The sequence below is a fragment of the Dermacentor albipictus genome, chromosome 1, assembly GCF_038994185.2.
Source record: "Dermacentor albipictus isolate Rhodes 1998 colony chromosome 1, USDA_Dalb.pri_finalv2, whole genome shotgun sequence".
Taxonomy (NCBI): Eukaryota; Metazoa; Arthropoda; class Arachnida; order Ixodida; family Ixodidae; genus Dermacentor; species Dermacentor albipictus.
Window position 1 is genome coordinate 374,011,199 of NC_091821.1, and position 24,999 is coordinate 374,036,197.

The 24,999-nt window shown below is 42.7% G+C and overlaps 3 protein-coding genes and 1 non-coding gene across 6 annotated transcripts in view; 1 reads left to right on the top strand and 3 right to left on the bottom strand.

The window, feature by feature from the left end:
• Window positions 1–567: 567 nt before the first annotated feature.
• cyp33 (peptidylprolyl isomerase cyclophilin-33) lies at window positions 568–1,729 on the bottom strand. The gene has a single exon (XM_065436432.2). The coding sequence runs from the start codon at window positions 1,518–1,520 to the stop codon at window positions 600–602; it is 921 nt and encodes a 306-aa protein (XP_065292504.1). The 5' UTR covers window positions 1,521–1,729; the 3' UTR covers window positions 568–599.
• Window positions 1,730–1,885: 156 nt separating this feature from the next.
• Taf11 (TATA-box binding protein associated factor 11) lies at window positions 1,886–9,526 on the top strand. 2 transcript variants are annotated; one of them, XM_065436434.2, is made up of 5 exons: window positions 1,886–1,961; window positions 2,091–2,168; window positions 2,435–2,810; window positions 6,370–6,645; window positions 9,312–9,526. In XM_065436434.2, exons 2-5 carry the CDS (start codon window positions 2,141–2,143, stop codon window positions 9,313–9,315), a joined length of 684 nt encoding a protein of 227 aa, XP_065292506.2. In that variant the 5' UTR covers window positions 1,886–1,961; window positions 2,091–2,140; the 3' UTR covers window positions 9,316–9,526. The 2 variants fall into 2 exon arrangements, with proteins under 2 accessions (XP_065292506.2, XP_065292505.2); XM_065436433.2 differs by lacking the exon at window positions 1,886–1,961 and having other exon boundaries at window positions 1,968–2,168.
• Window positions 7,703–7,775, bottom strand: TRNAS-UGA (transfer RNA serine (anticodon UGA)). Its single transcript has one exon. It is a non-coding gene; the product is annotated as a tRNA-Ser (tRNA).
• LOC135905473 (neprilysin-1-like) overlaps window positions 9,391–24,999 on the bottom strand; it is a 39,500-nt gene continuing 23,891 nt past the window's right edge. For both annotated transcript variants that reach the window (XM_070531907.1, XM_070531908.1), the window contains exons 8-21: window positions 23,740–23,817; window positions 22,819–22,982; window positions 18,685–18,904; window positions 18,319–18,417; window positions 16,992–17,069; window positions 16,759–16,865; window positions 15,709–15,773; window positions 13,076–13,127; window positions 12,761–12,828; window positions 12,060–12,178; window positions 11,836–11,901; window positions 11,660–11,755; window positions 11,518–11,576; window positions 9,391–10,078 (exon numbers count right to left, since the gene is read on the bottom strand). In XM_070531907.1, the coding sequence (XP_070388008.1) occupies window positions 9,973–10,078; window positions 11,518–11,576; window positions 11,660–11,755; window positions 11,836–11,901; window positions 12,060–12,178; window positions 12,761–12,828; window positions 13,076–13,127; window positions 15,709–15,773; window positions 16,759–16,865; window positions 16,992–17,069; window positions 18,319–18,417; window positions 18,685–18,904; window positions 22,819–22,982; window positions 23,740–23,817 (1,377 nt within the window). In that variant the 3' untranslated portion in view covers window positions 9,391–9,972. The remainder of the gene's footprint in view (window positions 10,079–11,517; window positions 11,577–11,659; window positions 11,756–11,835; window positions 11,902–12,059; window positions 12,179–12,760; window positions 12,829–13,075; window positions 13,128–15,708; window positions 15,774–16,758; window positions 16,866–16,991; window positions 17,070–18,318; window positions 18,418–18,684; window positions 18,905–22,818; window positions 22,983–23,739; window positions 23,818–24,999) is intronic.

Genomic DNA, 24,999 nt, shown 5'->3' on the forward strand with positions numbered 1-24,999 from the left:
ACGTATAGTCTTGTGTTCCCTATGCGTGTTGAGTGACCGCTGTAACAGTTTGTTGTCATGTCGCTTCTTATGATTATCCAAAGCCATATTCAAAAGCTGCTTTTACTTGTAAGCAGATTTCAACGTTTATATAGAACTCCATGAACTCTTATATAACTGTTACTTGTCTTTCCAATATGAATCTACAAACAGAAGTTGCTGGTGGCACTCGCATCCACTTTCATCTGCAAGAGACTGTGCACCAAATGGTGATGTGCGTCTAATGTTAAATGATTACAACAGCACACATAGGCGTGCTTTCTTTGCAAGATATAGGCATAAATTTTATTTGATGCCAACATTTTCGGAAATATAGCATTTCCAATAGCATTACTTAATATATGATGAAACTATAGTCGTTATGTGTGCTTATTTGTGCAAGGGGCGAACACGAAAGCTGACACTGCTATAATGGACGATCACTGACACACGCCCTGTACCGGTAGCGGGCGGAAGATATTCATTCCTTTTTCGGTGAGAATTGCTGAACGGAGTAAGAAGCGTTGTGCAAATACTGCACGTACTGGGTAAACAGACACAAACACTTTATTAAGCTTGAGCTACGTGTATTCGCCACTGTTGGAAATTTCAACCTTTTTGGATACCTTGCCCGATGGCGAGCCGTACGTTTCCATCTTTCTGACAACTTCCATGCCACTGATGACCTGTCCAAACACAACGTGCTTCCCGTCCAGCCAATCTGTTTTGGCTGTGGTCAGAAAAAACTGGGAGCTGTTGCTGTTGGGACCCGAATTCGCCATGGACAGCATTCCCGGACCTGTGTGCTTTAGCTCGAAGTTCTCGTCGTCGAACTTTCGGCCATAAATCGACCTTCCGCCGGTGCCGTTGTGGTTGGTGATGTCTCCGCCTTGGCACATGAATCCGGGAATTATGCGGTGGAAGGTGCTCTTGATGAAACCGAAGCCCCTCTCGTGCGTACACAAGCAACGGAAGTTCTCCGCCGTGCGAGGCACCACGTCTTTGTACAGTATGATGCGGACTCTTCCAATCTCTTGTCCATCTACGCTGATGTCCAGGTAGACCTGAGGATTGGCCACCTTCTTCGCCTTGTCGCCGGACTCCTTCTCGTCGCTCTGAGCGTCGGCTTCCTCACCTTCCTTCGAGTCTTCGTCGCCTTCCTTGGTGTTGAGAGTTTCGCCAGCGTGCTGCCGCAACCAGCTGTCCTCGGACCACACTGCTCTCGTGGAACCCTCCTTGATTTTCATCGGCTTGGCAATGTTCACGCGGATGGTTCTGCCGAATAGCTCCGAATCGTTCATATTGTCGATAGCCGCCGCGGCGTCTTCCGCGCTCTCAAACTCGACAAACGCGAAACCTCGGTGCTTCTCAGTTTCGTAATCGAGTGGAATCTGAACATCCACCAAGTCGCCAAACGGTATAAAAGCCGCGTGCAGCACCTTTTCGTCGACTTCCTCTGCCAGTCCGCCAACGTAAACAATACGTTTCGACGTCGTCGCCATTGCCAAGAACGATGTTTACGTTCCGTGCTGGTAGTTCGCAGCAAAGTTTTCCCGCAACGCACACCTCGTACTTACTCAAGACTGCTCAAGACTTACTTGAGACGAGAAACATAACGGTGCCATTACTAGATTCACACACGTTTTTGCAACCGCCAACAACCGCCGACATAAACAAGCTCAAGGTTGCCTGGTTTCCTCACCAACATTGGACAGACCGCCAATTAATCGGTTATGTATCGCATGTACCGTATGTTGACCACGTTAGAATTAAAGCAGAGCATTTCTTTGTTAGATTAATACGTTATAAACACTGAAACATAAAATATTTGCTTTTTTGTCGTTTATAAAGAACTGTAAGGTATGACATATATTACTGGCCTCTACCACTATCGTCATGCTATCGTCGCTAGCGCATCACAACAACATGGCGCAGCTGTGATGGTATTGCTGGGGGCTATTTGTCGCTTTTGACTTGGTTTCTGAGCTGTAGCGCTTTTCACGTGTTTCACGGTGTGCATCTTCTGTGTCGTTAATCGGTACTTGCGAACTCTTTCATTTGTTTGTACTTAGGTTGTGGCAACAATCGCGTAGTTTCTTGGCTGTTGCCGCTGACACACAAGATGTCAACGTTTCCCGACGACACCACAGGTAAGAACGCCTGTTTTTCGCTTGGAATGATATTTAGGTAACCGGGCAATCCGTCGTGAAGCGTGACGTCTGCGCTTGTTTCATGCTGCGAGTTGCTGTGCGTAGGTGCTCTCTCTTCGAGCTGTTAACAACGTATTGTGTGTCGCATTTTCGCGGGTCGTGCTCCGGCCTACGAACGATATATAGAGCGACGATTAATTTAGTCCTGCTCTAGCCTTTGGACTTACAGCGTTTCAATGTTCTTCGTCGTGTGTCTCCTTTATCAGGTGACCTGCCTCAGGTGAAGAGCGATGAGGACGCTAAGGACAACGCTGCCAACGTTGATGACCATGAAGCGGAACTCGACCAGGACGACGCTGAACACGATCATGACCATGATAATGAACATGATCATGAACAAGACCACGATCTAGATGAGCCAAAGGCACCAGACTCTCCAGACAACGAAATCACTCTTCAGATGCTCGAAGAGTCTGTCAGTCACACTCCGGGTCCAAGCCTTGCTTCGCGGAGAGTCGAAGGTGCTGCCGGTGGCTCAGACAGCCAGCCGGCGCCTAGCAAGACGCGAGAGCAGCTTGAGGAAGAAGAACGCGAGAAGATGCAGGTTCTCGTATCCAATTTCTCGGAAGCGCAGTTGAACAGGTGCTGTTTCCCTCCTGTTTATTTATTACTATTGTCCTGATCAGCGAACAACATGCACTAAACAGCGGTGGTATGTCACACTCACTTTACCTGTACAAGATAGGGGTTGTTAGCATTTCATATTTAGAGCTTATAGCAACATAGTATTGTTGGCTAAGAAGGCCGTACAATATTATGCTGGGTAACTAAGCAATTTTCTATGGATGACGCTATGTGCACTACAGAGTGCACCCATGCTGGAAATGGCTGGGTGCACGACACGCAGGTGCCGCACGGATTTAATGCTGTCACATCCTATGTAAGGCTCGTCATTTCGGCCGTACAGTAATTTGCCTATTGAAACTTACACTCACCGAGAATTCCAAGTCTGGGGCCCTATAATGTAAAACTATTCCAATATGTTTTTATTACAATTTCCTAACATAAAATTTACGTAACCACTGATGCAAGCATCGGACGGTAGCCCACAGATTTGCTTAAAAAGCGCAATCAGACGTGCTTCTCGTTTATTGACCTTTCTCGCAGAGCAGTTCGATGGCGCTTTCGGCATGGTGCCGCGTGTGGCCTCGGCAACAGTGCACCAATACGAAACCGTTACTGTTTCTACCTTGCTTATTTGCGATCAGCTGTCTGAAAGGCAACTGATTTTTCACTAATGCACTGCACTCCAATCATGCTGGTTTGAATAGTGGATTGAAGACGTGTGCAGTAGTAGGCTGCAAAAATTGTGACTAGCATATTGAGGAATGGAATGAGTTGGTGTGGCCAAGTACGCGGACTGTTGCTGCAACTGTCTGTACGTGTTACCAGCACTTCGAGGATGCAGAAATTTGCTCAGCTGCCAGCATTGAATCGCTAACCTTCAAACATTGTGCTTCAACCTTGGAACATCAGCAAGAGTGAGTACCATTCGTTGAACAATGATAAAGGGAGTTGCGCCGCTTCCTGTCATAGTACTCGAGTAGAAGTTGTTGCTGGGCGAGTTGGTTGGGATCTAATGAATACATTGTTGCGCCAAAAAAGGAAAATAAAGACTTGGGACTCAATCTGTCGTTCTGTACCCTCCCTCCCAAGTCTTTATTTTCCTTTTTTGGCGCAACAATGTATTTATCTGTCATAGTATGTTTTGCGCACAGTATCTATACAATGGTCTAACTAGCACAGAAACTAGGCCCATTCTATCGCCAACGTGTTGCACCCAGCCTTCTCCGGCAGGAGCGCGCTCTGTAGTGCGCATAGCGTCATTCATTTTTTATATGGTTACTGACATCTAGATTTTAGCTCTATGGATATAGTAAAAGAAGTGAAGTTGTAAAGGTGCAGTCTGTTGCGTGCACAGTTGATTCTGTCCATCACCACTCTCTGTTGCTGCTCGTTTCTTTTGGCAACATTTTTCGAGTAAAGCTTGACAAACCACGATATGCTTTAACCTTTCCTGAAGCTCAGGCTTTGTGGCATAGGTGAAGTACCTACAGTCATTTTCCTGACAGTGTTCATAATATTACACAATGGTAATGAAAGCAGTACAAATACTTTAACGAGACGGTAACTCTATTGCTTCAGCGAACTCTATTGTATTCAGTGTCACATGATGTTGGTGACTGTATCTGCAGGCACAGGCCTGGTAGGTACAGGCCTGCAGTCTCGGTAGCTGCAGGCACATGCTTATGACAAATTCTGTAGTGTACTTGTAATGGGATTATAATTAACAAGAAATTGTGTTTGCATGGCCATTTAGTTATGACTGTCACCTTTTATGAATTCTATTTTGTAATGATAAATTAAGTTTCCGTTTTAATGACAGTGACGTTAATGGAGTACTGAATCAGTAATATTGTCTCTGGCTTTTACAGCTTTGTTAACTAGCTCCCAACTACATAACGACAGTATGAGACCTCATCACCTTGAATGCTCGAGATCATGAATTATATCGCCATTAAATATGACTAATTTAAAACACATGGCAAACAGGGTAGAGCTTCAAGCATGTTGGGCAGGGTTCAGTCACACGTAATGAAAATTAAGATATCGCTTCCTGGTGTCAGTCTTTCTGGTGCATTGTTTTCGAGCCACACAATGATTGTGTTGCCCTAAACTGTGTGCATACCACACCTGTCATGCCTCCTTTACTGTGTGCTTTTTCACATTCAATGTTGGGTAAGCATGGCCTTCTGCCATCACTTTTCTCAGAACACAGGGAGCCCTTCTTACCTTGTCTCCCTATTCTCCAATTTTAAAGCTTTTAGGAAGATGATCACAGTGTTGCTTGCAGCCATAGCACTGAGCTGAATGACCATGCAGCAGTGATGGCATGTGACATCCACTTTCAATTTTGTCATACGCAAATGGGTCCTATCCAACATATCTGAAGCTGTGCTACAGTTTGTGTGCATGTTGACTTAGTCATATTATAATGCATTATTTGTTTGCTCAAAGAATTATGGCCTCAAATTGGTGTTACAGATTTGGCAGTTGTTTAGCGAAGTAAGAAAAGTGAGGCAAAAATATTTTGTCAATATTTCTTTAATGCCACTAACATTTTCTTCCACTGTATTGCAAGTATAGTGGATGATGTTTTATCATTGTGTGTTCTAGACAGCATTTGCAGGCCCCATTATCATGGTAATTTTGTTCCTTGTTTACTAGCACTGTTACATTGTACCCATGGCTTCTTTGAAGGTATGTTGTACCACTTGTGATCTCTTACTAGTGTGAGGGAATGTGTTATAAAAGCAAACTGCTAGTTTGCTTAGGTACTGAAATTTTACATTTTGAAATGAATCTAGGTGGAAGATTGCCTTGGGCTCTCTGTTGGGCACTTCCACAATGTCTTTTACCGGTGCCACATAGGCATTTGAAAGGCCTTCATACCAATAGTCTATCGATTCAATGGTGAAGTAGGCATAGCTAGAGTAGCTTCAACAGCTGTCAATACTTTACGAGTTGGCATAAAAATCCATGAAGATCTTGAAGGCATTTGAGCAACAAATGTGTGCCCTCATCAACAGCTTGTTTACATGAGTGTACTGTAAATAATGTGTTAAAAGAAAGGTAACAAGAAACTGTCTACCTTGTAAAAATAATTTTTACAGAAACAATAAGATCCATTCTCATGCCCTGTCAAAACACTGTAGCCAGCAGCCTCAATGTTTCAAGAGTGCTCAAACAAAACCTGTGACAATCTGTTAAAAATTTGTAAACTGAACAGCAGAATACAGAACCACATACACCACATAATTGCAGTACAACATTTAAAAACCCTACAGTTATCAAAATTCTTGAATGACAGCACACTTAATTAGACTTAGAAGTACAATAAGGTGCACAAACACAAATACTTTAGTGGTAGTCGAATTTGCCATGTAGTAGTGATACAACCTACTTTTACTTGACACAGTTTGATAATTTCAAAGCCGATTGACTCGTTAGTTGTTGAAAAGTGCCAGTGTGGTATGGGTATCAAACTCTGCTAATTCATATTTGTTGACACTTCCAACAACAGTTTTCATGCCATAGTCCCAGTGTTGCAGCTACAGTTCATTCCTATCTTTTCACACAGGTATGAGATGTACAGGCGTTCAGCATTTCCGAAAGCAGCAGTGAAGCGGCTGGTGCAGTCACTCACAGGTTGCTCGGTCTCGCAAAATGTGGTTATTGCAGTGTCTGGCATTGCAAAAGTGTTTGTGGGTGAAGTAGTGGAAGAGGCACTTGACGTTCTTGAGAAGCAAGGAGAGACTGGGCCTCTACAGCCCAAGCACTTGCGCGAAGCTGTTCGTCGTCTCAGGGCCCGTGGCTTTATCCCCAATGGACGCAAGCGGCCTGCCTGTGTTCTCAGGTACCTGTGCTAAGCGATGCTGTGCATTGTCTTCTTGTGCTGTGTCACAGTCTTCTTGCCTGTTGAGTTGCTGCATTTTTTATTCACATGCCTCTTCGGCTTCTTGTAGATTCTTTTTTTCCCCTCTGCTCAACTAATCTGTATCTGTTTGATAAATATTTAATATAACCAAGCTTGTCTTGAAAGGTGACTGACTTGTGCTCTCAGCCTTAAATGTTAAAGTGATAAATATTTAATATCGTAATTCTTTGTCTTCGTGCTGGTTTCCTTCTGCCACCTCTGTCTTTTATGCTAATTGCTTGGTGACTAATCAGTGGTGTCCTGTTGCTAATTTTCTTATCCCTTATCTGTTGTCGCTTTGGCGAGGAGAATGCATACAGGTAAGAGATATACTACTAACAACCATGTCAAAAAAAGAAAAAAAAAAGAGAAGAGAAAGAGAGTGCAGATATTTTTGCTGTACACTTACATGGTTCCTTTGTACACTATTCTCCTTTATATAAAACCATTGTGTGTCATTTCCCTGTCTCATGCTTGCAGTTTATAAATTTTTGAAAGAGTGAACTTCATGTGGATCACAAAGTGAATAGTGTGACGAATGGATTTCACACTAGGCAAGCAGAAGTTAGCCTGCTGCTTCCATGCTGTGCTTTGGTGCTCCCGATATACACACTTCGCTAGTTGCATGCAGTGTTGCCAATGTTATGAAGGACACTGAAACTGTTTCAGCTGCACTCTTGTGCACATATAATGAAACATGGTACTCTATCTGTATAATTCTGACTTTTACGCTCACGATATGTACATTGACAAGTACTGGCAAAAAAGGTTATTCTGTGTGCTGTTAAAACCAAGCACTACCAGTGCAAGCATTGGCATGGCCGCTCATGAAAAATGTTGTTCGTGTGAGGACATTAACCACCAAGTGTGACCACCAGACCACTCATAAGAAGCCAACAAACATTGACACCAAGGACAACATAGGGGAAATTACTTGTGCTGAATGAATGAATTGAACGATGAATTAATGAAAATTAAAGTGGATGAAAAAACAACTTGCCGCAGGTGGGAACCGAACCCACAACCTTTGCATTTCACGTGCGATGCTCTACCAATTGAGCTACCGCGGCACGGTTTCCCCATCCACTTTCTTGAGTATTTGTGTCCTAGTAGAACCCTGGGAGTGTTAGCCAGCGCCACCACTCACAGACCTTGGTGGCGGATGTGCAACATCTTTTTTGTTAAGGTGTCACGAGAACGTGATCTTTTCGGGTGAAGGCAACTGGTCAATAAACCCACACGTGCTACCTGAAGGCATCAATCTTGCCGGATTCGAGACCCTCCGTTTCTTCTCGTTTACCAGACTACTAAGTGTGAAGAAATCGTAGAGTCTGCATGTATATATAGCTCTAACTACTCACATATTGTGCATCTCGAATCCAGCAAATTGGTACCAAGCCCTGCTGGTCTGGTTCGCTAAGCACAATTATACATTGTAATCAAGGTTGATGCACTCTGTAGTAAAAATTATGGCCTTGGACCTTCACGGTGTGTGCAGCACACAAATTCATTTTAAAATTTAATGCAAGCAACATTTGCTCACAAAGCACTTATAACATGCTGAGGTGTGTTTAATCAAATTGCACCTACAGAAAAAGCTTATTTTTAAGGACTGCATTCTTTATTTTCACTTGAAGCCGAGTATTGTTATGCAATTGCTCAGTAATCTGAATAACGCAATAGCTAATTTGAATTTGTTGATTCATCTCATAAACCGTGCTTGCTTTCTTCAGAAAGTATTCACAATCTAGCATCAGTGTTTTCTGCGAGTCTTGAACCAATATCGCAAATACTTTCTTTTTTTTCTTTGTGGGAAAGCCGGAGTTTTGTGTCAGCCAAGGATATGTATGTTCCACACAAAAGTTTGCACGCTGTTAAATACTTCTTGCTTAGCACTTTGTAATTTGCATGTTTACATAGTGGAATAAGGTGCTTAGTTTTCGTTATCTGGGGTAGTATTCTATTGAAAAGGAGCTTTATGTCCTGCTTTTAAAGGTAGCCTCATTAATGGCTTACTGGGTTGAAGTGTCATCTTATGTGGCATACATATTTCTATTGATATTTTTTGCTCATCCTGTGCTTTGTAGGCACCGTACATTAGTGATACACCGTATTCATTTGATGTAGGTGTCTGAAACTTTTATTGTGAACTGTTGTGTTCTTCAAAGTTTATTACCTTACAAGGTGCACTGTGTACCTTACTTTGAAGCAGTTCATCATGGTAGTAATGCTATTTGTTTTATATTCTTATTTATGCATGTGGTATACCTATCTCTAACCAATATTGAGCTTTCTTCAAAATGTCATTATTTTCCTTACTTTTATACATATTCAGCTTCATCAATTTGCATAATTATGAAAACTCCATAAGTCTGCATTTAACCTGAGATGCGGTGTATATTTTAGTATCTGCCACTGTAAGCACGGTTTAGCATAATGTAAAGTTATACATATTGAACTTTAGAAGCACATCAACACAGACATCTGTAGTAGAGAAGAAAAGTCACATATTAGAATTTAGTTGTTTTGTTTGCTTTTACTTAGATGTTTATTTTTGCTGATTATGTTTTGTTTTCATATTCTTTGTTGTCTTGCTTTCTTATCAGGTGACATCAGCAGTCAGGAAAGGAACCGTGGTGATAACTTGACAGCACATTGTTGCTGCAGATACAGAGACTACAGGTGTGAATGTGCAAAATATTTTATTCATTGTATTCTGTACATTTTGTCATATTTCTTTACCACATCACCAGGAGTTGTTCATGAAGTGTGAAGTATGAAAATGAAAGTAGTTAAATAATAAAAGAATGTGGTGCGATTATGTTATGGGATGATGTGTGGTTTCTAGCTGCTATATACAAAACATTGTTTTGATGTTGCTATTCCTGGAATTAAGTGCCTGTGGCCATTGTGCTCTTTTATGCCCTATTAACTTCAATAGCGAAGTCAAATTTGTTTTATCTCACTCTAGCAAAACCTAATGCATCTCAAGTTTTGTGGCAGCTATGCCTTCAGGTAAAAATCTGCTGGGAATGAACAGAACATTTGAAGTGCAGATATATGTCATATTCGTTTCACTAATTAAATAATTCTAGCTAGAAATGCATAGTCACTATAACATGACACTAACGTCGCACGCAAATATGCAACATTAGCAAGGCTATATGCTTTGGACGTCGTTCTTGTATATGCGTGTATGTAAATGCTGAGGTAGTTGCGTATCTAAGCAGCAAAACTCCTAATAGTAAGTATCAGCACTTGTGGCCTTCAGACATCCCACACAGGGGCCTTCCGTGTCGGATTCATCTTGCTTCCACGAGGACATTGAAAAGTCTCTGCGAACTCATCCAAGTTCATGAGTGGTCCATTCACCCTGTAAATAAAGGTATTGGGTGCCATATCACACAGAACTTGATGTGTAAGCTGGACACATTTACAGCAAAGCTGTATAAGAGAGTTCCACAATGTTTCTTGTGTGAAAGTAGCAATATTGGTGGTTTTGTCAATATTGAAGAAGTACAATTGCATTGCGTAGCGCTTAGCTGGCACAGCATACAGGAACATGCATTGGATATAGCAAAGCGCGTACAAGTATTAAACATGGACATATTGAAACATTTAAAAAAAGACTCGGTTATAGTGGAAGAAATAGCACCAAATATAGTTATGCATTTGCAAAGTAGATTTCAGGTAGTTTCTCAAAGTATGCACAAGACCTTGTCTATAAAGAAGTACACTGTATATAGTAACCCGTTTCAATATACCTAAGCATATTAAATTGGTTATACCATATAGAAGTGGAGCATTTTAAAAGCACAGGGCTAGCACGCATGCAGGAGTACGTTTCATTTTATTATCCATTCAGCAAGTAATGATTATGTACAGATAATATGCAGACTAGGGTCCCAAAGTCGAGGACTGCTACGGGACCCTTGATTAAAAAAAAATTGTATACAAGACGTGGGTTAACACAGCAAAATTAAAAAAGTACAAGAAACACAAATGAATGTTTGAAATACATTACATTGGTCAGTGACAAAGAAAAAAGTACATACTGTATTTACTCGCATAATGATTTCACCCTGAACTTGTAGTGATATGCCGTGTGCCAAGTCTAGCTAATGATTATTGTGCTTACCATCTGTAGAATGCTACGCGAACGACTCTTGAAGGCATACCGAGCGGTCTGCACGAACCCAACATTCTTAAGCAGATGCCCCATTTCATTCCTTTCATCACTTTCCGCACTTCCATGAAAAAGAAAGCTACAGCCAAACTTGCCTCAGCTTTATTATTTGTAGGCTTCATAATGGTTTCGGTCAACAACATAAAAGGCACCTTTCGATTCTTCTCGTCTGCACTCGTGGGCACGCAACATATCGCGAGCGGCAATGATAGTGGCCACATTTACACTGATACGTTGGAAGTGTACCCTATTCATATGCTGACGCTTGTAACGCGGCTAAGATATTCGCCCGCCCTTAGCGGAAACATATTAGGATATCAGTGAAAACAAATGCCACAGTTCCCGCAGCATGCCCGCCATGTGTTTCTATGTCACTGGCAGCTAAGCACACCCGTCTCTGTTTCTGTCTCCTCAAAGTGGACATGGCTGCGTTATTGTCGCAAACTTGCCGATATTAACAATATTATTCATTAATGAAATGGAAGAAACTGTTTCAATGCGCATAATGTACTCATGAGAAGAAAAATAAGTGCGTTCAATGCGTTCGGCTTGCTCTGCCGGCTGATGATGATGTGCTGATAAATTTTTATAATGTGTACATGTGTTGCAAGAATGAGCATGCTTACCTTGCATGGTTGTTACTGTAGATGGAGTTCGGGTCATACTTGTTATTGTTGCACCATATCTGTTTTGCAAAAGTGTGTCATATTATAGCCGTTGCGACCTTGCACTCTAAAAAAGATGAGATAATGTAATGCTCATACGTACCGAAGCAAATGAGAGAAAGTAGAGCTGATCGTTAGTGTACTTCTCAAAGCCTGGCAAGGCGGGTGCTTTGGTTTGTCCCTGCTCACGGCGATATGACTGCAGGGAAGAATGAAAAATATGTCGGCCCACAGAAACGAAGTGTTTTGGACATCCACATGTACTGTCTCATCCCTCACCTTAAAAGAAAACCTAGCAGCTGAAGTGTCTGCCAAATTTTCATTCCTAGTGTGGCTGCCATTGACCTGTGCAACAGAAATGATGGCTGGTGTAAATATCTTGTGCCACAGGAAAGTGATTCGTTTGGTAGTAGTATTCAAATAATTCACGAGACCACCTATTTCGCTCATTTGAAAGACGACTCTGCCCATCATAAAAAACTTTTGTCATTTGAGTGCAATACCTGAAATGTCTTTGCATAGAAGTCAATCAAGGACTGCATGCGCTGGTTAAACTCCTGCTTTGTGCCCTGGGACCACTGGTCTTTGTCAAAGTCAATGCCATGCTCATCAATGGTGATACCTGTATAAGGAGGCAAAATGTGAATGAATTCAGAACTTTTTTTGTTCTTCTAGTCCACTAATGTCTGTAAACCCACGTAAAAGATGCTGATAGATGTAGGGACACACGGAGTATGCCAGTAACTTGCTCATTTCTTGCAGCTGTATTGCTTTGATAAAGTAAATGTTCAAGAATATTTTTGTGGTAGTAGTCTGCATGGCATGTTATGCACTTTTAAGGATGCAGACGTAATTTTGTGTCACTGTATCTTTTTTTTTTTTGCAAACTGAGCGATGAAATACTCTGGAAGGCAGGAAATCATGTTTACAGGCAAGTCTGCGCATGGTGCATGTGAATGTATATTCATATGAGATTATTTGAGATGTATGAGGGGCGTTCGATTCTTCCCAGCACCGGAAAGGTATTTAAGATATTTTTCCAATTGAAAGCGGCACATACTCAGTAGCCTAATTTAGCATGAAAGGGGTTCATTGAAGAGATGGACTACAAAGTGACCCGAGTTGGTAGGGAAACAGGTACAAAGTCCCTGAAAGTATGTAAGTTCCCAATGAATGCTAATCACATTAAAAACCATGTGCATACCTCTGTCATCAAATGCATGGATTATCTCATGGCCAGCCACGAATCCCACAGTGCCAAAGTTCACGTATCTGTGAGACAGACAGCAAGAATAAACTGAAATAAGAACAGGAAGTGTGAATAGTAGGAAATTCAGTCAGTGTTTATTGTGGCAGTGCTGTGAAATATGGTACAGAGAAAGAATAACACACATATGTGAAGTGTGTTGGGTCTTTGATAGCAATGAACTATTGTCACCAGGGTCTGTTCCTTGTATACTATGTGCATATTAGTGTGTTCGGTATTTTTGTTGAAGCATGTGTGAAAAATGAAACTTACATTGGAACCTCAAGGTACGAGAAGGGCTCCAAAAGCATACCAGCATATACCTCTGGAACATAACAAGAAAAAGATCAGACATATATAAAGATCTGCAATGGCAGGTCAGTCCAGTGGAAGTCCACAAGGGGGAGGAAAGTACATAAAAGGGAAGATTTGTCATCCACCCGAATTGTAGCACGAAGCTACCAAGGAAACCCATACGGGTTTCTCAGAAAGAAAGTCTCGCATTTAAATAAAAATTTGGCCTAGTCCTCATCCCGGGCCAGCACGAATTTTTCTTAACTACGAGGCTTTCTTTCTGGGAAACCCATATGGGTTTTCTTTGTAGCTGTGTGCTACAAATCAGGTGGATGACAATTTTTCTCTTTTGAAAGGTCTGCAATATGTTCGAAATATGTTTATCTTCTGGTATTTGGAAAGCACACCTGCCACTTTCACATGAATGGTGAAGCACTGAAAAGATTAAGCGTTGTTGCATTGAGCCTCCTTGGATGGTGTTCTAACGATATGTGGAGGCGACAAGGGGCAACGCAGCCCACGAAGCAACTGAAGCAGTACAGCATGACCAGTGCCCTGGCATCTGGTATCTGATCTGGCATCTGGTACTTGGTATCTCACAACACTGGCATGATCAATGCCGCCAGCAGTGCTGCAGGGATTCACTTTACTGGTGCACGAGATGGGGTAAAGGAAAACTATTGGTGTTTTGTAGGCTGAGGTTTACTGTCCCACTCGGACCATTGTATGCACACAGCTGCATAGCAGGTATGCTGAGGTTTGCGTACACAACGCTCATGCCAGCAACGGAAGGCGGAATTACTCCTTGCTTTGCGGCTGTGGCAGCTGAGCATAGCATGATGGTGCATCAACTAGTTTTCATCATTTTTTCATTCGGACGCATTATGCATGTGTCACTTCTAACCCTCGAGGTGGGAGTGTCGATAACGGCAACAGCAAAAACGTGCCTTGGGCATTTGTACAATTTCTATATCAACAATTAAATGACACTAAAAAAAATTATGACAGTTGGGCAGATCGCACTCAAGAGTAAAGGTTCGATATGCAAGAAAAGAATGTCAACGACATGCTGCGACATCATCTAATTCCTAAAGTCAACCCTATGACATAGCAGATTTTTTTTTCAGCTTCTATGGTTTGTTATTTGTTGATTGTTATGAAAGTAACCACATTGCTCTCAAATATAGGCAGAAAGTGAAATTTGCAGCAGTTGCTGAAATTCCAGCACTTAAAGGACTCAAATATTCAAAGATACAGTGAAATCTGTGACTTCGTCTAGTGATGATATCAGTGCTAAGTTTAGGCAAGAAATTCAAACCAGGTAAATTCGACTTCATTTTTTATGCTGATAACTCGTCCTTCCAGAAGAGCAACCTACTCCCCAGCCTAATTCAGTGTTCGCATTTAATGTATACCATCAGTGTTTCAGCACTTCTCATTAGACGCTGACACACGAGGGCAGTAAAAAAATTCACGGAGTCGTGATTCAACATGCTAACGTTACAACCTATGGCAATGCTTACCTAATCACTTTTGAAGTAGGACCTTTGCACGCACCCACACTTGCTCCGTTGCTCCTGCCATTGTTGGAAGCAGCGATAGAAGACCTCTTTTGGAATCTTTCGGAGCTTAGCCGTTGCATTCACTTTGATGTCTTCCACAGTTGCAAAATGTGTCCCTTGGAGGCCCATTTTGCAAATAGGGAACACCTAAAAGTCACTTGTAGCTAGATACAGAGAGCACGGTGGCTGAAAACTGTGAAAATGGGCCTCATGGGGACATGTTTTGCAACTGTGGAGGACATCAAAATGAATGTGATGGCTAAGCTCCGACAGATTCTGAAAGAAGCCTTCTGCTGCTGCTTCCAACAATGGCAGGAGCGATGGAGCAAGTGCTGGTGCACGCAAGGGTCCTACTTAAAAGGTGATTAGGTAAGCATTGCCGTAGGTTGCAACATTAGCACGTCGAACCACCACTACGGGAACTTTTCAACTGCCCCTTGCATGATGAAAACAGCTGTTAGATGCATTTTCTGTGAAATACAATAATTGAGATTGTATGAAAGCATTGTCAAGTTATGTAGTTATGTGATGCTTATCTTACTAATGTCATGTGATAAGCACGTGCTCAAGTTTGTCATATTTACCTTCTCTGATGATGTCTACGATATTTTGCTTTGTCCAGTAAAAAAATTGACAGGCATATTTATTCAGTTAAATAACTCTTGCTTATAAATGAAATTATCGAGTCTAAATCATCTAACAAAATGACATGGCATAATCCTAGGCATTGCTTATTAAGATTTAGCTAAACAGGTTTGGACATCTGGAATTTGCCTCTGCTTTATTCTTTTTGCATAGAAGTTAAAACAAACCCTCTGTTTATGAACAAAGGCACTGCAATGTATAGTGTAAAGAGAGAGCGAACACTTATCCTGGCCAGGTCATGTGCATAGGAGCACATCACTTGGTGGCAGCAGGTCACACACACTAGTTCAGATAGCAAATCTGAAATTTAGGCTGTGTGCCCAGGTGGAATAAATATTCAGCTTTCTTCTTAAATCCTGCACCCTGTACACTTTTTACGCCAACTGTACATTATTGTGTACTTACTGACATTGATGTCTCGTATGTGATAAGCAGCATTCACGGTTTCTGCATTTATGTCTTCCCAAATCCTGAAATGAAAAGGAAAAGTTAAAGTACGATCTTGAGGTCTTCCATACATGACAGAGTAAAACGAAAACAATTGTCTGCCCATGCTCTGAATGTCTTGCATGGTTAGTTGCCATGGAAAAAATGAATTATTATGCAAAACTAAAGCTGCAGTGGCACATGCAGCAATATTTGTGCATTACACACATAGCTTAAGAATTGACCTTGATGATAACCATCTATAATGCCGCATAAGAATTTAAAAAAATCCATAGAAGCTGTCTTATAGCGCGTTTTTGGCTGTGCAGTAGTATTGCCCGTTTTTATGTGCCCCCAGTCACACCGAGGCTGAACAAACTTTAGATAATATAATATCCTTTTTATTTTGTGTGCATTCTGCACTATCTTTCAGAAGGCCTTTGCATTGCCTTGTATAGTTCTGATACACGTGTCAGTCAACCTAAGACAGAGTGTGGGGGTCATGGTATTTTTCATTAAGCTGAGGGCACTATCAGAAAGGCTTTGTCCTGTATCAAAATCTTCCACCAAATTTTTTACTGTGGTAATGGAGAAACAACTGCGTATTCCTTCTTGCCACTTTTTGGACGAATGGGTGCACACATTTATTTAAGTCAGTGACTTTGTCTTTCGACTTAGTGAGGACTTTGTCTTTATTCTCGCCCAGCCTGTCTTCTGTGTACTGTTGGATATTAACGTAATCACCATTAGGTGTGAAAAGAAGAGACACGATAGGAAGGAGTGTGCTCTTTCCTATTGTGTCTCTCCTTTTTGCACCTAACGGTGATTGTTTCGCACACAGTTTTAAGAATTTCAGTATGAACCAACTAGCTTGCAAACAAGTACTTCTTGTCAGGTGTGTGTGTGCATGTGCGTGTGTGTGCGTGCGTGTGTGTGTGTGCGCGCGCGCGTGCGATAGATTTGAGTTGAACAAGTACTCTATTGTCAGGCCTCAAACATGGACTACCACTGCTTGCTTCAGCTACTCACTCTGGCTTTCTGGGTGAGAATAGCTCTCTGGCTTGCTGGTTGTACTTTTGTACTCTGTGGTACACAAGTCGTTCAAGAAATGGACCATTGTTCTGTGGAGCTTTGTCCTGAAAAAGAGCAAAACAAACAAGTTTAAATGAAAAAAGTGATCTGATAGTGTTTTGTGTCAACATGTACTATTGCTGACATGCAGTGTTTCATTTCGGAGCTGCTTGGAGGATGCAAATACGTACCATTTTGTAGAAGTTGTATATGTTTGTTGCATTCAAAAGCCACTCAGTGTAGCCAACCATAGCGTGGACATTTACAAGCTGCAAAAGATGAAAATGTCTTAATTTATGATGAAGTGCCAGGTAATATTGCATGCATAGCATGCTGTTCTAAGTAACACCAAGTGATGTAGTCAACTTCCAGAGTAATACTGAACAAGCAGTGAGATCAATCTAGATGTGCTAGAAATTAGGATCATCCGAAGTTGCTAAATGTTTGGTGGATAACCTGGTAATGGTAAAGAAGAGTAAACTTTGTTTATCAGATAATGTAGTAAAGCTCCAAAGTAATGCTAAACCAGCTGTGAGATCAGATTATAGCCAAGTTATTCATAAAGACCCCAATTGACAGTATGTTTTACCTTCTCAGAAGACCCACCATGGTTGCTTAGTAGGTGTGGTGTAGGGCTGCTAAGCACGAGGTCGTGAGATCAAATCCCGGCCACGGCGGTTGCATTTTGATGGCGGTAAAATGTGAAAACGCCCGTGTACTTAGATTTAGATGCACGTTAAAGAACCCCAGGTGGTCCAAATTTCCGGAGTCCCCCACTGCGGCGTGCCTCATAATCAGATCATGGTTTTGGCATGTAAAACCCCATAATTGAATAAATTAATTTACCTTCTCAGAAAGAATAACTTAATTTCTGCTCCCTCTGTCCCATGGATTCTGTGCTTCTATCTACCAAAAGCATGATTAAGCCAATGAGAAAACTGGGATCCTCCTAGACAATGCAAAGTACCATTGACAAGCAGAACTCATCCTTGGCTGGTTTGAACATAATGCCGTGGACATTATGTGTCAGTCAGAAAGGTGGTATCATTCTGTCAGATTGCATCTGTGCATTATTTCAAGCAAATGTTGAAGACCATGTTTGAAACTGGACGGTGCCTGCATGAGCAGGTGCCTGCCACAGTTCTGTTTTATGTCTGAAAAAGTTGAAGAGGGCAGGTGCATGGGGCACCTACCCACAACTGCCATTGTCCAGAAAGCAATTGTCTCTGGTGCAATGAGAGGGTACAATCCAGGAGCTTAAAGTAAAAGCTTGATCTATGCATGTAAAACTCCTGCTCGCATATATCTATATCTTGTTGCCCATTCCAAGTTATTCGTAAAACCTAGTCCGTTTGTGCACTCCCTGAAAGTTTCGTTTTAGCAGCTGTGCCAATTGAAGTGTATTTTAAATATGCAGAAGCTAGCCTTCTGCACTGGTAATTAAAGTGGCTTCCTTCCACTAAACCTATTATTTACTGTGCATGGACATACGAGGCAGTTGTGCTAAGTGCTACCAACCTTTCTCATCAGGAGTGCCCTTGTCGAATCGTCTATCCATGTTGCCGATTTCAGTGTCTCGTTGAATTGTACCTTCACTTGGTCTAGCATGTGAACTGCCTGAAAATAACAACAAAAGCAACAACGTTTTCAATAACTTCACTCTGTAGTAAACACCAGGCTGACCCCCTGACTTTCGCCCCAGTGCTTTTATTGAATTAAAAGTGCCTCTCACATAGCAACATTTTGTTCAAGACAGGAGTTTGAAGATGCTGTTGCGTGTTCTAACACATGACTGACACACTGACATACACTTACAAAGGTAAAATAAAAGTCAGGATGTGGCACAATATGCATGAGGGTGTGTTAAGACAATGGATCACTTACCAGCACCTTTTGCTTTTCAAACTTGCGCTGGTTTGTACGGAAGTAGTGGTGGTAACTGACGAGCCTCAAGGTTTCTACTAGCTCTTTGCATTTGACAGTGCGGTTGAATTGTACACCCTGCTGCATGGTGTAATCGTAATATGTTTGCCGAATCTCCGCTCGGGGTGAGAAGACGACACTGTTGATCAGGAACTTGTAGCCTATGTAGTTTGCCATCGCCCTGCACAGCCAACCAGAGCATGTATGTGTTTAGTGCACAGAAAACTTGCAGATCTCTTTGCCTATGTTAAACATATTGGTCCCTTAATTCCGTTTTTTACGGTCTGAAATTACTTGTGCAGCTTATTACCTGCATCCCAAATTGGCTTGAAAGCACTGGAGCATTTTTCAATTTGTCAGATTTATTGACCAATATTTCAACTGTAGTCTTGAGCATGCCTGTTGAGATGGGATGCTCACATATGTGATTGGTAGTGGTAATTTGAAAGTCATCGCACTTCGTCAAGTTAGAGAACAAGTTTATGAACAGGCATATTGACAGCAAAATTTCGGCTCGCTCTGGCTCTTGCAGCTGTTGGCATTGAGGAAAGAATCGGCATGAGTGTTGAGATAAACATTTGGTACGAAGTAATGACACTTGCAACACAATTAACAAATATTCTTAAGTGGCACATTACGTTAGTTGTGCCATTTTACCTGCATTCTTTTTTTGCTGATATGTTTGTCCAGAAACAAAGCTGAGTTCTTTTGCATGTTTGCAAGACAGTTGAGCACAATGCAATTGTTGAAAAATGCGTCATCTGAGAGGTCCATAACTGCTTTCAGACACGCAAAAGTTGATGCACTTAATTTCTGCATCTCTAAGTAAGTCCCAGCCAATCGCACCTAGAAAACCGAAACTGAATTGACGAAAACTTAATTGAAGCTGAAACTGAATTGTCATGCCTTTAAAGCAAATGGCCATGAGCAATGTGACTGCACCTCACTGTCAGGCTAGCATGAATCATGCATCCTTATCAAGCCATGACCTCGTTCTATTATAATATTAGTCGAAGTATTGCTTTGTTTAATTGTACTAGCTTGAGTCATTTTAGCAGGTATATCTGTGTGATTAAGACGGTGCCGAGGAAATTGCTTTCGTGTAACGTCTTCTTTATATTTAAGGAGCTTCAAACGCATTTTGTGAAATGTGCTGTGTATTAAAAATCTTGATGGAAACTGGAACTAAACCACATTAATGTGCTGCACAACTGCATCTTTTAGTCCTGGTTTTGTAAACACCGAATCTAACTCCGGCATTTTGGTACCGTCTGCGTCAGTCCAGTTTATATTTCCAGCCATAAAATCGTGCAGTGAAGCCCAACTTGCAACAAGATTCGATGATGTGGGTTTTCTTTCTTCTCTATAACAAAAATTACATTTTCATGGTGAATGGTGCTCATTTGTAAGGTAAGAACATGAGAGACATCAAAGAAACCACATAGCTGGAGAGAACCAAGATAATGTTGTTTGCCATCGTTTGGAGATATTCGGGTTATTTTTTGCTGCTCAATATGCACAAAAATGACTTAGATCTCATGAATTGTAGGAATTCATGTTAAGCGAAGCATTTTTCAGATAGCTGGCTATCCAGCAGCAATAGAAAAGTTGACCGAGCACGAACAGTGTCAGGTTTCTCTTCCTGAGGGAAAACATTTCCTGGATGCTGCAAAAAGTGCCCCTGGCCAATGAACTTTTTAAAGCAGTATGTTGAGCTGACTGCTCTTTACGTAGCGATGTAATTAAATGTCTTGTTTTATTGCAATAGCAATTATATGGCCACTATAGGTAAATTTTTGTCGTCGCCGTTATAGTCCTTATACGCGGGTGGCCCATGTAACTTTAGCCAAACTTTAATGCAAGTACCACATAGCTGGAGAGAACCAAGATAATGTTGTTTGCCATCGCTTGGAGATATTCGGGTTATTTTTTTCATACCACCTTATTACACGATTAAGCTTAATTAATCAACTTCTCAAATAATATTCTTAGATGAAAAGTGTGAATAAGAAAATTGTACAGGAAGATGAAACACTCTCAATCCAGCTTTCTGCTGCTCAATATGTGTTGCATAAAAGTGTTTTTCCGAATGCAAGAGAAGCCCGAGAATACACGCAAAGTGCCTCAATCGATTATTTGCGTAGCAATATTGCGTATATTTGCGAGCTTCTCTCACATTCGGAAAAATTCCGTGCCGCCGTGCACTCGGAAAGACCGGTAAAAATTTTTAATCCAAGCCAGAGGTCACGTGAAATATCGATGATGCTGAACGCTATTTGCGATTATAATGACAAAGAAACAATAAACTTACTAACAAAACTACAATATAATTAGCAATGATAATTCTGCCCTGTTTTTTATGTAAAAAATGCTTCGGTAATTGTGAGAGAAAGTTTGTAAAATAAAATTGCGCTTATTACGGCGCCTCTAGCGGGAAATGTTAGAACTAACATAAGCATCCCAAAATGATTTTACTATGCGGGTTTTGTTAGCAGCAGCGCGTGGTCGATTTTTTCGCCCTCTGTGGCCATTTATTGAACTTGGGAGTGTGCTACCCCTGTGCCGGTTCTGGGCGGAGCTACCCGCCGCTCGTTCATTCGCATCATCTGCCCCGAATCGCCGCATGCGGCAAGTCGCGCGCGACGCGCCGTACGACAGATCGCACCGCGGTCGCCAAATTGGGGCGAATCGCTTGCTGCGCCCGTTCCTTCCAGCGTTGGCAAAGCTGCTGTGTAGTGCTGGGCGATTGAAATGTGTTCAGTCGCAAAAACCAGCATGTCAGGGTCTTGTGTACCGCTGTGTACAGGCTCGACAAAGAAAGGCATGCGCTGTTCTCGCTTTCCACGGGATAAGGAACGGAGAAAAGTATGCACCTGCCCGCTTTTAGGTGCCAGTATTGTGTAGTTAGAATAATGCCGCGAAGCGTGCTTTTGTTTGTTTGATCACTCTTAAAGCGGCCGGCACGCCGCGTTATCAGTGACGCGAGATGAGACCAGATTTATTTCGATTGATCCGAGCCACGCGCGACTATGTCTGGTTCCAGAATTGTGTCGTTGTCTTTAGCATGTTATCTCGAAGGCTCCCTACGGGCTTTAAATTGAGCTCGGCCAAGAGCGGTGGGCATCCTGTTCATCGATGACAGCCGAGCACGTTTGCTGCTATCGCCGCCGCGCCTGACGCATCTTTCTTGAAGTGAAAATGGCGTATGTGAATAAGCATTCATGGTTACAAAGTATATTTTTGCAAGTCACCGAAAGGCGTTCCCTTATAAAGCAGTCAATCTAGTCAAGAAATTCATCGGTTTGAGCATGCCAGTTGGCCAACGCGGACCTAACTGCACAGAAATTTCCTCTGAGATCTATGCATGCAAGCATACGCTATTTTATTTCTCTGTGCAAGAAGCGCTTAGGATTGTGAGTAAATGTGCAAGACCTTTATACACCTGAATTTGCTGGCGCAAGCGCATGCTAAACAAGAATATTGGCCGACGCACCATTGCCCGCCGTATCTGCGCTCGCCCCAATATGGCGGTCACGAAGGCAGTGTCTCCACCCTGTACGGCGACGCGCCACATCGAAACACCCTAGCCGGCAGCGCCGGCAGCGTCCAAGCCGGTAGTGTCCGTTGAACCGCGGATGATTGTTCGAAGGAGACAAGACTTGCAATGAGGTCCTGTTTCTGACAAGAAACTGTTGCGTCCATTTGGACCAATGCATAGTATGGCGTGGTGCGGTGTGATGGTACGAGGTGTGCCGTTGCGGTAGTATATTGTGGCTAGTATCATCTCCAATCTGCTTTGCCGGTAGCCATTTTATACTTACATCTATTCTATATTACGGGAGAGCCAGCATTTTATTTTTCCTTACGGCGCCTCTACGCTGAGCGACCTGGTCGCGTTTCAGGCCGTTGGGCCAGCGCGACCTGCGCGACTCGAGAGCCACTTCGCAACAAACGTTGTTACACAATAAGTTACCAGGACCAGTCGTTCAGCCAACCGGTAAAGAAACACGTCAACAACAATATGCAGTGAGTACACGCTAGAAAGGTGCAAGTAAGCAAAGATCAGCCGCACAAATGGAAACAGGCAGTGCTCACCTTATATGGCGGGTATTGTGGCGACAGTTGCCGATGAACTTGGCGAGTGCCCGTAGTGCTTCAAGATTGAGCACCATCACGCTGTCTTTGAAGCTCAATTCCGGTAAGCCTGCCTCCTTCAGAGCGGGCGACGTCAGCTTACGGAGGTAGTCGAGCCACTTAATCTGGGCACACGAATGGCGCAAAAGACAGACATGAGGATGAGGAGCTGAAAGGAGAAGCGGAGAGATGAGCACTGAAAACAGCACAGTTTGCTCGAAGCGGGGGAGGGCAGTATCTTTCATGGCTGCCGTAAGCCATGCAGATGATGAAGTTAAAAGCGCAAACAACGAAAGATTTAATTAAATAAAAAATTCTAATTTTAAATGTAAATTAGAAAAGGCGCTACCAACTTGCCCGAGGAGTCCTTTTGATCCTAAAGAAAATTTTGTTGCATGGTTGGCCTTTAAACAGATTTGGAATATGTGCAACGACTCGTGAACAGTGACTCTCATTAAGCTGTGGAGGAATTGTCATAGAACAAGGCTATTGGGGCCTAGAGGTGTGATTGTAGCCAACAGCTAGCGGTTCCAACTAACACAAAACTGCTCTTGCTTAACGTAAGTATAGGTGTCGCATGGTGAGAGTTGGTGGTAGTTCTTGTGCGTTATGCACAAGAACCTCCTCGCAATGTTTCGGAACATGGAAATCACGACGATATGTGGAGGTTCTTTTTAGCCCGATCTCGTCGCCTCCGAGTTCCTCCGGCCTGTGGGCGCGGACCCTATAAGTTGTACCTCACTAATGAACTGCGAGCTCGAACCTGGCCGCTTGATAGAAAAGCGGCCGTGGCTTGGGCTTTTAGGTAATTCGGCTCTTATACGTATAATTTCTGCGTCCCTGACTATGGGCAGGCGCACAGTGTACGAGACGGAAACTTACCTGCGGTACTTTTCTCGACAGTTCCTCCACCGTCATTCTTTGAGGCTTTTGGATGGCGACTGTTTCGTTTTCTAGATCCTGCGATGGGACAGATCAACGAAAATTCACAGTTACTGTAAAAAACTTCGGAGGACGCGTAAGCTCTGACTTTAAGAATGGAGCGTGATATAATTCAAAGATTCCTGACTGCTTCGCATACTTCCCGGCTGCTGCAGCTTATGTAACCGTAATGTTTACCGGGAAACGCCGGCGGCGAACGCTATGCATGATGGCGAGATTTCTGGTAGAAACGCGGGCTTTTGTGTGAGCCGCGATGGATGGGTGGATGAATGGATGTTATGAGCGTCACCTTTGGAACGGGACGGTGGGTTGCGCCACCAACCTCTTGCTATTATACTGCCAAATGTCCTACCCAGGCTTTAAAAAAAACCCTATGAGCTCCCTAACGAAATTTTCTGACCCCCTATTGCGATCTATGCTTTTGTACGTCTCCGTTTTTTGTCGTTTCCATGCTTTTTTTCCACCGATCTTCCCATCGCCTCTTACTAATCTCTATTGCGGACACGTTTACTTTTCCACTGCTCTCGCTGAACCCAAGGGCTTCAAGGAGGCCAGTGGTGCCTAAATCGACCGCTGGGCAGACGTCTTCACATTCTAATAAAACATGCTCCATCGTTTCCCTAGCTTTACCGCAGCAAGTACATGCTTCTTCTTTCTGCTTATATCTCGCTTTATAGGTGCGTGTTCTAAGGCATCCTGATCTCACATCGAAAAATAATGAGCTTCCCTTTGAGTTATCATAAATTGTTTCTTTTCTGATTTCGTTTTTTCCTCGTAAGTAGTTACTCATGGGGCGATGCGGCGGAGGCGAGCGCCATCTAGAGGTGTTGCAAGGAACCGAGCGCGTCGCTTTATGGCCTTTGAGAATCTCGGAGGCCATGGCCGCTCTATGAATGGTAGAAATGCTAGAAAAGAAGTTTGTGTTTTGACTTTCCGCATAACAGAATTATGTTTTCTCGTGTATTCAAGTTGCGGCCCGACGCTATCATGTCTGCAGATTGTGTGTAAGCCGTATTTTACCTTGATGAAGTCAGTTCGGTAACTTCCTTGCGCTACATGGAGGGCCTACGTGGTTGGGCATGCAAGGTTCGAAATAATTTTTGCCGGAACTACGGTCGACGCGGGACGCCGATGCAGGATATTCTGCGACACAGGGTCCTTAACGCCATCGCGTTAAAATGTAGCGAGCAAGGTAGATGT